Below are 14,991 nucleotides of genomic sequence, written 5' to 3'. Positions count from 1 at the left end.
TCATTTTAATGAGATGATTTTAATCTCACTCTTCCAGTATAAATCATTATCTCTAAAAATGAAACTGAGTGACAGAAAAACCCACTCTATAGTTTTATAATTTACTAAAACCATTTTAAATTTAGGATTGCAAAGTGAACAAACTCAGATAAATGCTCAGAAAACATTCCTAAAATGAACAGATTTTACCATGCCAACAATTAAAGGGTTCAATTCCTTCATTCATGGATAAAACTTTACAGTGGTGCAATGAAATTAATGGCAGGCTTTAGTAATAAACGCAACCTATGTAACATTCAATTTTATGTTTTTGCATATTTGCAATAATCACCAAAATGCAACTACTAAACATAATTATATAAATTGCTCACTTGCTTTTAGGTAAACCTTTATATTTTATTTTAAAACTTTTGATTCAGGAAAGATACAACCTTAATTTTTTAACAGATTGTACTAAATAATTAGCAAATTAGCACACTGGCTGAAAGTTCAAGAAATTATTTTGTTTTTAGAAATAGCAAAAATCTCTCTCTCTCTCTCTCAAATATAACTTTAATTTAACTGAATTAGTTGGCAGATGAACTAAATTAAATGGAAGGACTTTGGAGTATGTGTCATCTCCCCAGAAAGCGGCAGTTACCATGACAAGGATGGAGGAAAACACATGCCTTTGTCTGAAGTGTTTAACTTTCGGTTTTAAACAATGATGATGTCTAAACTCCACCGGAAGGATTTATTTTTTAATTGTGTGGAAACAGAGTCAAACAAAAACGAAGTCAATTATTTTTACATTTTCAATATCTAAAAGATGTCACTGTGTCCCACGCCAGCCAGGATTAATATTTTGGGGCAGCTACTTAGTAACAGTGATAACAGATCTGCCTGTGTTCTTTTGTGCTGGTTATTGTCAGATCCAGATGCCCAATGGGGGAACGAGATGGAGTAAAAAACAATTCAGCAAGTTCATTTTTCTTACTAAGGAAATCGCCGGGAGCTGACTTCACTTTGTCGGAATAGGTCGACTTGGCCTACAAATTTCCCTGCAGCTTCGCACCGGGCTTTTTCCCCCTTAAGTACCAGAGACAGTTAAAGAGCACTCAAATGCACCAAAAAAAGCCTGCCTACGGTTTCACTTCGGACCCGCTCCCCCTCCGATTCAAGTCAGATTGGCCACTGTCCTCAACGGAGCTGGATTGGGCCTTTGGAAGCAATTAGGCAGAATGGAGCGTCTGGGAATCTCCCCCACCCCCAAGCATGTCTGTGCCTGTTCCCGCTGCAGCCTCTGTTCACAAGAAGCTCTCCTGGGAACCGATGGGGGTTGACCTGAGCGAGGATGGGGTCCTCCATCCGTGCAGCCGGGTCCACCTGGCCACATGTGGATTGTATAGCCAATACACATGGGGGGTGGGGATTGCGGCACATGCACCGCTTGCATTACCCTTACTGTGCATAAAGACCTCAGGCTTCTTCGTAATAGCGGGGTGTTCTCTCTCCCACGCACACAGCTATGAGTTACATTGGCGCATTAAAGTTGAAACCCTACATATTAGTGACAGGTTTCAGAGTAGCAGCCGTGTTAGTCTGTATCCGCAAAAAGAACAGGAGTACTTGTGGCACTTTAGAGACTAACAAAGTTGTTAGTCTCTAAGGTGCCACAAGTACTCCTGTTCTTTCTACATATTAGTGGAGGGGCTAGTAGCGCCGAGGGGAGAGGCGAATACACAACCACCGCCACCAGGATGCGAACGGGGGGAACTAAACATAATCGCAGCAGGAGGCAGCGATGATCAGAAAGCATCTTCTGCCCCCTGAATTAGGCCAGGGCATGTACCAGGGTGTGGGGAGGGCAGAGGGGCGACCGCGTGTGTGGAGAGGAGGCGCGATACATTGGTTTGTGATGTGAGGGATGAACTGGGGGCAGCTGAACGACCCATTCCCTGGGCTGCAGTAGGCGGCAGCTCCGCTCCCGCCTCCTCCACTTGCAGAATGAGCTGCGCGCCCCCCTCCCAGGCCACAGAGCCGCAGCAGCGTCAGGCTCTCGGACCCGGGAGAGTGGCCTCTTGGGGATTTCTTATTTTCAAAGCGCAGTTGTTGAGAGAGCACCGGGGCAAAGCATTTTGCTCCCAAGCTATATGGCTAAAACTGGAAATAATACCCAGCCCGCTCAGCAGAGGGTCAGAGCCTGCCTGCTCACCAGCCCGGTTTTCGTCCCCTGGACATGACACTTTGGATGAAGTGAAGAAAGCTGAAGAATATGGAAAGTAGCTATCCCTTATAAAAATAGCAAGAACGTGCTGCGGGCACATTAGGATGCGGTTGAGAAGGGGAAAGCCACTTAAGGGTGAGCTGATGTCTGCTGGGATAGGAGTCTACAGACAACCCCGGTTTCATTTTATTCGTGCGTAGAAAGTTACAGACGCCCACCAAATTCTTCATCTGGATTAATAGTCCCCGAAATACAGGAGCGTCTGCACTAACGCTACATCGAGCAAGCAAAGCACAAAACAAACTCTTCTACACCTTTGATACAAACTTTGCCGCATTAATAGGTTAGTGACGGGAAAACGTTAATGGCACGTAAGACATCTCTCTGCAAGACGATAGATGTTTCTTAGAAAATAATTTCAAGGGCCAGTAAATTTAAAAATTAAGAATCTGAGTAATAAATTACAATTTCTTAAAGACACTAGAGGAAAAAGCGTGTGCTATGAATATAAACCTTGTTTCTTCTTAAAGGAAAGCACGGAAGATGCTGCGAAATATGTTTGTCGTTCCAATATTTGCAAACAGGAGGACCGATTACTGAAACTTAAGATACTAAAGAAGAAATTTGTTTAATTATATATCACACACACGAAAACCCAAACTGGCAGATTACTTGTCTACCAGCATGTCTGCACTCGCTAATGTCCCTCCCGTGTGCACATTTATTAAAACACAGCTTGCAAATAGAGTTCACATTAAAATAGACTGTCCAGATAAGAGGAAGAATAGATATTTATTTTGCAACGATGTCCAGAAAGGCATCTGAACATATAGGGCGTTGCACTATATTGGAGACATATCCAATATAAAGATGAAGCTAAGCACTAGTAAACAAGATTTACACTAAGTATCTGCTACTTCTGAGACGGAATATGAAAATAAACTGTTGGATGCGTTTAGCAAGATTGCCTTCATACGTTACAAATATATATTTTAAAAAAACAGGCAGAGAGAATGCAATATCTGCATAACCTTAAAATCGATTATACCCCGTCAGAACATGCTTTAAAACAATTTAATTAGCGGGTGCTGTGTAATATTTTATTCCTGCAAACACTACATTGCCGAGAATCTATGGGCTTATACACTGGCCAATTCATGAGAGGAAATATTCTGACCTGCAATTACAGACAACTATCAGGAGAAAAGAACACCATGATTTGACGCCAAGAGCGAGTTAATGAATTTACGTATCTGTTCTTTAAAGAGTAAAGCCCCGTATATAGCTCACTAGTTGATGGATGTCCATTAATACACCTGCATTCACATTTCAGCCTTAAGGAGACAAACAAAGATTTAGTGCAGAACACCACAGTTTTGCCAAGTCCTTTCAAAACATCAGTACACTTCAAGTTACACCAAAAAGCCAGAGATTCTTCTTGATTTCCAAATGTATAGGTGGCTTGGGTGGTTTTCTGCCAGCAGCCGCCTACCTTTAGTTGGTGTGTACATATATACATGTATATATAGCCAAGAGACGGATTAATTAGCCGGGTTTGAGCTGAAGGAGGCTGCAGTGACGAGACCAGTGGCGATTGGCCGCCCGCCTGCCTGGCCCTGCCTTTATAATTTCCACACGAGAGCATCTGGGCTCTTATACTAACCAACAGCCAGCTTCTCCTTACACACATACACACACACACCGACACCCTGCACTTTTTCCACCATCTGATTAACAACCCTGCACCCACACAGTGATTTCTACAGGAAAACATAAATACATACGAAGAGGGTTTATTATTTTGACTACTGGAAGCCTTGCTGTGTCTCAGTTCAACTTTTGTTTTTATTGCTGCTGGGGAAGTGCCGATCTCAATGCTTTGCTCTCACTCAATGATCCTTTAAAAAAAGAAAGGAAAGAAAAATATCGCTCCCCCCTTGGAGGCGGCTGATCTCAAAAGGCAGGAAGAGAGCATCTGAGCAGCAGTTGCCACCGCGTATTTTGAAAGACATTTGTTACGTTTCAGAGCGCTGCAGCCTGTTTCCCCTCTGAAGTTGGCTCCAGCCTTAGCAGCCGCATTGGATCCCACAGCTTATTGCGAGACTCCGGTATACAATCCGGATCTCTGCCCCAATATGATCGCGGCCCAGGCCAAGCTGGTGTATCATCTGAATAAATACTACAACGAGAAATGCCAAGCCAGGAAAGCCGCCATCGCCAAAACTATCCGAGAAGTCTGCAAAGTGGTTTCGGACGTACTAAAGGAAGTGGAGGTGCAGGAGCCTCGTTTCATCAGCTCTTTGAACGAGATGGACAACCGCTATGAGGGCTTGGAGGTCATTTCTCCCACAGAGTTTGAAGTGGTCCTTTATCTGAACCAAATGGGAGTTTTCAACTTTGTGGACGACGGCTCTTTGCCGGGCTGCGCCGTGTTAAAGTTAAGCGATGGGCGCAAGAGGAGCATGTCCCTTTGGGTGGAGTTCATCACGGCATCCGGTTACCTTTCTGCTCGCAAAATCCGGTCCAGATTTCAGACTCTGGTGGCCCAAGCCGTGGATAAATGCAGTTACAGAGATGTGGTAAAGATGGTGGCTGACACGAGTGAAGTGAAACTGAGAATCAGAGATAGATATGTCGTGCAGATCACTCCGGCTTTTAAATGCACAGGGATCTGGCCAAGGAGTGCTGCCCACTGGCCACTTCCCCACATCCCCTGGCCGGGACCCAACAGGGTAGCAGAGGTCAAAGCTGAAGGATTCAACCTTTTATCCAAGGAGTGTCACTCTCTAGCAGGCAAGCAGAGTTCAGCCGAGAGCGATGCCTGGGTGTTGCAGTTCGCAGAAGCGGAGAACAGACTGCAGATGGGCGGCTGCAGAAAGAAATGCCTCTCTATCCTCAAAACCTTACGGGATCGTCATCTGGAACTGCCGGGACAACCCCTGAATAATTATCACATGAAGACTCTGGTTTCATACGAGTGTGAAAAGCATCCCCGTGAATCGGACTGGGACGAGTCTTGCCTGGGCGACCGGCTCAACGGGATTTTACTGCAACTCATCTCCTGCCTTCAGTGCAGGAGGTGCCCACATTACTTCTTGCCCAACTTAGACCTGTTTCAGGGAAAACCTCATTCAGCCCTGGAAAATGCAGCCAAACAAACTTGGCGACTGGCTAGGGAAATACTCACCAACCCGAAAAGTTTGGAAAAACTTTAGAGGACAATTAAAATATGGGCCTAACCGATTAGTCTTCTGATTTTCAGATAAAGTTTAAACTTCCTGTTCGAAAAGTCAAATATTTCCACTTGAGAATGCTAATATTCTCTTTAAAAGGAATATTGCTTAGGCTCTTCACACACACAGACACACACACTCACAACAACAAACACTATGACATGTCTTCATCACAGTTTTGAAATCCCCCCTGAAAAATATATCTTAACACCCGGAAACAAATTCGGCTGTAATTTAACATGATTGTGACCATTCTGCCTAGAAACGGCACCAATGGATTATAACAAAACCCGGTATTTTTATGTAAATCCCTCTGTGAGTAAAAGCTATTTGGATATGCCATCTGAACAAAACCCTAATGTACATTTTAATTTGTATCAAATATTGTGATCTCACATTGTCTTTGAAATTGTGGATGTTGGTGTTTTGTGATTTGGTGAACAGAAGTTAAATTGCCATTTCGGATACTTCAGGACATTTTCTGCTAAAGAAGATACCATTTAAAAAGGTAGATTTTATCATGGTACTTTTGTTAATTGTCTTTTGAAGTGTCTGAACTTAAAAGTTTACATTTTTCGTTTCATATATATTGCTTGTTCTATTTCTAACATTCCATAAATATACTTGAAATGTTATTTAAATATATTCAAAAGAAATTTGGATTCTGCTTATATAATAACGCTTGAATATTGGAATTATATATTTGAAAAATGCACTTGAAATACACTGGATAATGACTTTTTGTGATTTAGATTTTAATTTCTGTTGCTGATTTTATTTAATTACAAGCTAATAAATGAAGTAAAATAAATATTGTTAAGCGTTTCAAAACTGCATCAAGTTTTCTATTTGAAAATCAGGCCAATGTAATGTTTTGCAAATCATAAAGGAGCAGCCCTTTTCCTACTGACTAGTTTTGTAGGAGAAAAAAATGTTGGTGTATCATATGCACCACAATTTCGTGTGGTAATTAACGGAGCAACACTTTCTACAGGCATCAGAAAATAAATTTACTTTTGAAAGATTCACTGTACTGTACTAGGTTAATGTTTCTGCATGGTTTTGAACAATACTGAGGAAACAAAACAGCACTGAAGCAAAGGCTTCTGAAAGAGCAATGAGTCTGATTCCTGACAAAAATCAATATTTTGGAGCAAGTAGTAATAAAGAAGAAAGCAAAATTTACAGGTGAAGGGGTCAAGCCAGTAGCAATAAAATGAAGAACAATATAACTTCCGACCTACAAATCCACTATGGATGTAACAAGATTGCAAGTTGCATCTGTAGAAATCAACTCCCTGTGTTCAGAGGGTATTCAGAGAGAATAGCATGTGCACACCCATAAAACTGTAAGTGATCACAAATTGTCTGTTCATATTCCAGCATATGATTATTCAGAACGTATATTTCCTTAAAGTATTTTAAGATTAAAATACAAAATAATATACACCAAAAATAGCAACGTATATAATTTACTTAGTATTTTAATAGTCAACAAGTGCTGAACTAGGCAAATTGCCGATATAATGTCCAGTTGTAAGAACTCATAATGGGTAAGTATTAGTGAAACCATTACAATGGCTATTGTGCAAGAATCTTTTTTTATTTAGTCCTACGAGCAAGTTCCTCAATGTCAGAAATTATTCCTCAATAGAAAACCCACTTTATTAAAACACGTTTTCAAAAGTGATAATTGCATTTTTTAAAAGTTATCATTGGAAATCATTTACAGTGAAGGTCTTTTTGAAAGAAACAATATTGGAGTGACTTTAAAAGTATCTCCTGTTTTTTCTCCCCTACTTATGAAACTTGTAAAATTATTTTGTGAATGTATAGAGAATAAAAAGCAATAATAAGTATAAACTACATGTCAGAAAGGTGACCTATAGATCTCTATAACAATCCCCCACCACATGTATGCTCGACTTTAAAAAAAATCGGATTCAAATTTTTATTCTCAACGCTAATACAGGTCAAATATATGTAAATCGTTCTTAAACTGATTGGATCTACTTCTCTTGCAGATGTCAACGTGTTTCGTAATATTAAACAATGCAAAAAATTAGATATTTCCCAAGAATCAGCTCTTGTGCTCAGGCCCACGATAGCCATTTTCTTTTTCAGAAAGAGACTATTAATTTCAGTATTTGAACAGATAACATTTATTAAAACATGCAGCATTTTCCTATTTGGAAACTAACGTTCTTGAAATAAAGGGATTCTATAAAATCCACTGCAAGAGAAAAGCCCATCACTGTGTCTTAGGGGACCGCAGTCTGGGACCGCTGTTACCTCAAGGGATTTCAGAGCAATTGGCTTAACTGCTAAATCTGCCCATGTTCATACAAAGGCATTCAGAGAAAGATTGTTAAAAATGTGCACGCTGTAAGTAATAGAGGATTTGCCGTCATTAATACATTTCGCTTTTTAATAAAACACAGTAAAAGCCCACAGGAGTAAGAGGCGTTTGGGGGGAGGAGGGGACCTTCCGCACCCTAGGATGTGCGTTCCGATTATGTTCTCCGGGCAGTGTTTAACATACAAATCGCGTTCAGACAATGCAGACTGTAAACACACCCAGCCCACGAGGTAACGCACTCTACTCACTTTGGGGTCAATCTTCTTGAAGGCCGGATCATCCTCATCCACCTCGAAGTAGATTTCCGTGGTGGTGATGGAGAGGGTACCTTTGGCCACTACAACAGGGGCGATGAGCTGTGCCGGCGTGCTGAGAACCACCGGGCCTGCAAGACAAGGGCAGGGGCGTCAGGCCGTAGCAACTCCTGCCGGCCCTCCCCCATTCCTTACTGAATGCAGGCACCCAACAATCCGCCTAATAAAGTCCATTTGTAAGTTGCTTTATGTCTTTCTTGCCAGTGCTCACCACTCTGCTCTCTCCTGAATAGTCTGACAAGAGTTTGTGAGCGGTAGGGTGAGACTCCGAGATGAATCAATGACCAAAATTCAGGGGGGGGGGGGGGGCTAGAATGAAAAATTACTGCCCTCAGAAGCGGGTTCCTTCTCCTTTCGTGACCCTCTTATTCCTGATTAACGCTAACACTGTTTAGATACAGGAGGTTGCAAGTAGCAGTGACACGTTACATATAGTTCTCAATAAACAGGGTCAGCCGGTTCAGGCGAAGGGAGTCCCAAAAGCTCATAGTTTCCACAAAGTCTGGGGATTCATCTCTAGCTATCTGCGCTTCCCTGGGAAAAGCAAATACAGCCGTCTGTACTTTTATAGAAGCCGAAAACATTCCCTTTCATTAGTGTTAACTCCGAGTCTACAGCTTAAATCAGAAGACATCACAAAAGAAAAACAAATAGCCACACGTGATGTCTCCAAAAGCAGCACCCAACCTTTTATACCTTTCCAGCAAGATTTTTATTTCAGTGTCTCATCGCTAAGAACTTTAAAAATAATGTTACCAAAACATTTTACACAAAATATAATTCTTTGCGAGCCGTGTGTGTATTGAGGAATGGGGGTGGGGTAATTTGTAGTCTAACTGCCAGCCTTTACGGCGCACTGTGGGAGGTTTTAATTTTAGGAAATCATTTCTGCTTTAATACAAAGAGGCACTGATCTTTAATCCGAATTCAGTAAATCTGCCGTTAAACTGCTAATGTGATTTAGGAAGCTCACTTATTTTAAACAAAAATAGATTAAATATAAAATTCTCTTACAGTCCACAACTAACTTGCAGGGGAAATCTATATCTAGACACATGAGGTATAAGTAACAAAGGCTTACTCGACATTTTGGAAACTCAGTGAAACCAAGATATTTTATAGATGCCCCCCTTTAAAAGCTATTCATTTCAATGTAAAAAAAGAAAAAAAAAGATCCTGGTCATATTTATGCAGTTAAAATGTTCTGTACAAAAATCGGGATAGCGTGCAAGTGACCACCAGCCTGCTGTATTTCCAGTTGCAATCCCCAGGCACTGACTAGACTCGCTGGGGTGAGTGGTGTTTCGGCACACAGGCACGGACAGGACAAGCTTTGGGCTTGCTCTGCACAACAGCACCAAGGCTAACAGGCACCGGTAAAATCTTCTCCTCCTCCCACAATATTTGACATACACACACACTTACAATCAGATGGTGTAGGCAACACTTCACATTACTCATTTAGCCCAACTTAGTCGTGTATCAACGCATCTGTCAGGTGAAACACCCAATTTGAGACTGTATTGCACAATGTATTGTCATTTCCTTTGCAAAATAAACGAAGGGGAAGGCACGGATTATTGTGTGTACAAGAGGGAATCTAAAACTCACTGTTTCACTGACAGCTTTCAGCAGCCCAGTGTGGCAGGCTAGATAATATTGATACAAACTCTAGTTTTCCTTCATTTTATTGTTTTCTATCTCCTAATAAACCAGTGTAGCCTCTTGACTCCAGTCAGCTGATGTGAATCACATGCCGCGGGTTTGCTTTGCTCCTGTCCCCTTTTAGCCTCCATCTTCTCTCCGTTATTCTGCTGTGGGAGCCGAGCCCAGCCGAGCCGCGCCGCGCCGCGCCGCTAGGAAACCTGGCCTCTCTGCAAAGGGCAGGGTGATCGATCTGCAACGGCGCTTTAAAGGCTCATCAATCTTAATCTAGGTTGCTCAAGTAATTATGCCCGATTCTGTTGTACGATTACAAGTGGATTTGGGTTTCTATTCCCTAGGCTCCTCTTCTTTGTGTTTATAGAAGGAGGATCTATCTATACGGACAGCAGCTCCCTGCCCTGCAGAACCACTTGCCCTGTTAAACAGACCATTCCCACCCCTCTTTTAACCCTTACCCAACAGTACCACCAGGGCAGCCGTGTTGCCCTCCCTACTCATTATGCTATACACACAGCAATGGGTTTACGGGCCTTTGTGCTAAAAGAAAACTGCGTTAAGATGATGCATATTGGAAACAACTTGATATTCTATCATTTTAAGGAGGCGTTATGGGCCTTACTGAATCCCAGAAGGAAGATCATCTGTTTAATCCAATTACCTCTCTTTCCCTGGTGTTATGTGAATAAAATAAAAACAAAGTTACTAGTATTTAATGGTCAAAAGGCCAAAGCCTATAACCAGAAATCTACAAGGACAATAGGAGAACATCGTGAGTAGAATCCTACGGGTACGTGTGTGACTGTGTGAGAGTGTGTGTATATACACACACACACACACCCGGTGCTACAAGGCTGGAGGGATTCACTTCCAAGACTGTGATTTAACTCAGGGATCAGTGAATTTCAGATTTTTTTCCAGAGAAAGACTCAGAGCTCCTTAAATGATAAAGTGATTTTGACCAAAAAAATAGTGCAGCTGTATTCAAACGACATTCTACATTTGTAGAAACGTAATACAAGTGAGCTATGCAAACACTGTTACGAATAACCGTTATTGTACTTTCTAAGGAAAACGGATACTTTTTATGAAATATTTTTCCTTCCAAAGAGAGGATGAGGGCTTCCTCTGAATAAGGTGTAAGGGATTTCTTATTTTGTTACAGGGAAAATAGATTTTAAAATTCCTGCAGCCGTCTCTCCGCCCTCCCCCTGAAGACGACACAAAATGAAATATTCAGTCTTATTAGTGTGTCATTTTTACACTAGTCCTTTGGAAATCTCCAATTACAACTTCCAATTCCATAGCACGTTTAAGGAGCACTGAGTCTTTTTGTTGTAGCCTTCAGGGAGCAAACCAGCCACTGAGAGAATACGAAATTAATCCACTACAGCTATAGAGAGAGAGGATTATGTTTTAATCCCCTTTGGGACAGCCTCTGGATTTTAAGGATCCGATATTAAAATGTTTACATAAGGCATAATCAAAATACTGCAGATTTTCCATATGGTACCCAGTTATCTGGAAGCTTTGGGTTTTTCCAAAACACAGCCGACCATCTAGTGAAACAATAGCGCGACACACCTGACGCCAGAGTTTGATGGGCTCATTCGGTTTTGGAGAGATAACGAGTTACAGCTACCAATCGAACCCAGTAACAACCTTTGGGATTGGAGAACTGTGCTTTTGGTTTGGAAGCAAATATTCATTTCAAGCATAGTCATAGTAATAAAAACGCGCATAGTAATGAACCCTCCCAGGATATACCAGTATGATATGTGGGGCATTAGGAAGCAGTTACAAAAGTGAATATTGCTAAATCTGCTCCTAATGCATCTTAAACTGCAACTAAAAATGCGATGCTCACACCTGAGCTCTAGAAAGACGGGAACTGTTTTCCTGCACTATTTCACTATACAATTTGGGGATTGTTTATGGGTTCACAAGCCACCACGCCCTGTTACCGCTAGAAAGGCAGAAAAAAAAAAGAACAGTGGAAACGCTTGTCAGGAATTTGGATGCTTAAAAGGACGGAGAATATCTTTTCAAGTATAATTTAGTTGAACATTTCCAACCATTTTGAAGTAGACCGGGGGCCAACAGTGTAACGGAGGAAACGCAACGAACACTTACAGTTAAGTATTCACTTTAGATCCACAGGTTTTTTAATCGGCTCACGTGTAGGACTTTCCGCCTTGTGTGTCCCCTGTGGTAGGCACGTGTGATTTACATTTCTAAAACAAACGATGTAGCGAATATACACTTTTAAAAAGTAATATTTGTTTTTCAAAAGTAAATACTTGTGGGATTGGGCGGTTCCACTGAAAACGCAGAAATCAGTATCTGTTTTTTCCCTTCGTTAACATTTTGATATACAGGGAGTTGGTTTCTTGTATTATAAGGCTAGCAAAGAAGGTCAATGCAAATGAAAAGTTTTACGAGCTGAGGGATAGCTTACAATTTACAAAAACAACATCGATAAAATTACTTCTCTGGAATCTGGCCTTTTATGAAAGCCCAACAAGAGTAACATTCTGAAATATTATCTTAAAGATTTCAGCTTTCTCAGAAGTGCTTTGAGGTGGTTGTTTTTAATGGTAAGAGCTAAAGAGAAGTTGGTGTTTACATTGCAGGTGTATTTGCTAAAACGAGAACGCCCAATAATTCCTAGTGGAAATATGTTTTCAGTGCACCTGTTGGATTATGAAAAAATATTTTCATAGCTGGCACAGTTTTATAATATTAACCTCAACAGGAACATTTGAGAGTTGAAAACAGTAGATAAAGGAAATTTAATTTGTATGTGGGTGATTTAAATGGAAAATCTGGTTTTGTATAACTTCAAAAAGCACGCCTTTTTGTATGCCATTTTAATTTGATGACCTGGTATTACATACATAGTATACAATAAAAAAAAGTTCTGGTAACAACAACAAGAGACCGATTTTATACATATGAAGTAGATTTTGCTATTTTAAAATAAAAATCCAACCTGGTTTTTTTTAAACGTTGTGTTCAGTTGAAAGATGGCATCAGAAACTGTCATTTATCTGAACTGTAAATCTACTATGCTTTTCATCATTTAAGTTCTTTAAATCTAAATGTGCACTTGATCTAAACCTCTCAGAAATTAACTAAAATGTCTAAATACAAATAATAATAATAATTCATGCCTTAATTGTAAAGAGCAAGTAGAGCAAATTGACAATGTCACAATTTAAAATAATTCTAAAACTAGAGATCTGAAATGGGTTCACACTTTAAAATAACTGGTTTAAAATGTGCACTGAAACTTTTTTTTTTAATTTAAAAAGTAAAAAATCCAAACCCAACTATATAATCACAGAATAAAGATAGAAGCAGAAGTAGCTTTAGGCGCCAAATAAAAAATAAGGGAAAGGGATCTGGAGTCAAGGGAACCAAAAACAATGAAAAAGATATAGATAGATAGCTAAACTGTACAAATATATGAAAATTTATATTACTGATGTTCAGAATTCAAAGATTTAGCCATCTTTGTTCCTATGACTTTTATAACTCTGACCCCCAAAAGCATTATCAGAAAAATTCTTCAGTCAATATCCTGAAATTTCTCACATCAGAAAGTCAGACCTCATTTATTATAAGGTCAGGAAGAAGTGGTAGTTAATTTCCACTCAATGATACTTCTTAAAAAGCTAAGGCCATCTTATAGGACACTGTACATTCAGCACCCATTAAACAGTGTTACTAACAAATTTCAACACACACTAGTATTGACCAACTTGTTGATTGTAAAAATAACCAGATTCTAAATTTGACTACTGTGCTTTCTTCTTATCTCTCAATCACCAGTAAACATTAGTTTAATCCCTCCTCCCCACTACAACCCATTATGTCTAGTGTTTGTCCTTGCCTGCTAACTGACATTTTTTATATTAAGGGTGGGGAAAGTTATATGGTGCTTCTTTTTAATGGACATTATCAACCTGAACAGATAGACTTCAAATTCTAAAATTTGACCCAAGTTTTGTTTTCATTTTTGCACTATTCAGGTACTTTTAAAAACAATTAAGAACTGCTTTTATGATCTTTCCAAAGGCAACAATGAAACAATTTTAGCAGCTCAGCTCTCATGAGTAGTGTCATAACAACAAACAAATGTATTTGCATGAAGGGTAAAAAAAAAATTGTAAAAAAAGGTTTAAATATTTCAATAGTGAATGAAGTAAACAGCAAGTAAATAATCTTATGTCAATTATAAAAAATACTTAGCATCTCTTTGAAGCACAATGGGACAAATTCTGCCATACGGTGTATATGTATGTAGCTCCCATTTCAGTGAGAGCCACATGTGTACCTCCAAAGGAAGATTTTTGTCTGAATTATATATCTTCTGGGTATTGTTTAGAGAGAAATGTAAAAGAACGCTATTTTTTCCTGAAAATGTTGTGCTTTACGATATTCATAGACGTATAGTCCTGTTTATATTGTTCAAAATATGGTGTAAGGCATCCATGATATAAGGCTTCATCCAGCTCCCATTTAAGTCAATGGAAAAACTCCATGATTTGATGGTGCAGGATCAAGCCACTGATGAATGAGGTCCTGGACACAGGGAAAATACATTATGAAAACATGCCGAACCATGCACCTGCTGATAACTGTCCAGAGTTACATCACCTGGCAAAACTCACGGCTGCAGACCCAGGGATTAACACTGATCCTCCATTACCCAAGGAAGTATGAAGGCCATCCAAAAGTTATGCAATGGACATTCTGCAGGGCTTGATGGTATTCCACCCAATCTGCTCAAAGGTGCCTTGGAACCAGAGAATATCAGCCTGCATCAACTATTCTTAAAAGTGTGGGCAACAGAAAGTACCAGCTGAATGGAAAGACAGCATCCTAATGTCCCTGTATAAGGGCAAAGGATCTTGCACCAAGTATGGCAACTACAGGCTGATCTCATTATCAGTCCCTGGAAACGTTTTCACTCCCCTTCTACTTGGTAGGATGCAGCCATTCTAACAGCTATTGGTGTCCACAGCAATCAGATTTCACTGTTGTGCATCAACAATGGACGCTGTCCTTACCCTCTAGCTTCTGGGTGAGCTGCACCAAGAATTTAACTGCTTGCTTCATGTGGCATATATCAACATCAAAGAGGCTTTTGATTTGGTCGTCAGGGCAGCACTTTGGCTTGCCCTGAAGTAGTTGGCATTCCAGATGTTCCGC

The 14,991-nt window shown here is 40.3% G+C and overlaps 2 protein-coding genes across 2 annotated transcripts in view; one reads left to right on the top strand and one right to left on the bottom strand.

Moving 5' to 3' along the window:
* The window catches only part of LOC113406807 (neurobeachin-like), a 942,582-nt gene that overhangs the window by 235,038 nt on the left and 692,553 nt on the right, over positions 1-14,991 (bottom strand). The window contains exon 40 of the mRNA XM_029911985.1: positions 8,047-8,183. Coding sequence (XP_029767845.1) covers positions 8,047-8,183 — 137 coding nt within the window. The remainder of the gene's footprint in view (positions 1-8,046; positions 8,184-14,991) is intronic.
* LOC113406821 (putative nucleotidyltransferase MAB21L1) lies at positions 3,928-5,501 on the top strand. The gene has a single exon (XM_026653574.2). The coding sequence runs from the start codon at positions 4,342-4,344 to the stop codon at positions 5,419-5,421; it is 1,080 nt and encodes a 359-aa protein (XP_026509359.1). The 5' UTR covers positions 3,928-4,341; the 3' UTR covers positions 5,422-5,501.

This window comes from Terrapene carolina, unplaced genomic scaffold, assembly GCF_002925995.2.
Source record: "Terrapene carolina triunguis isolate 2854851 unplaced genomic scaffold, T_m_triunguis-2.0 Scaffold141, whole genome shotgun sequence".
Classification (NCBI taxonomy): domain Eukaryota; kingdom Metazoa; phylum Chordata; order Testudines; family Emydidae; genus Terrapene; species Terrapene triunguis.
The sequence above is the reverse complement of the archived record's forward strand: the minus strand, read 5'-3'. Positions and strand labels throughout refer to the sequence as shown.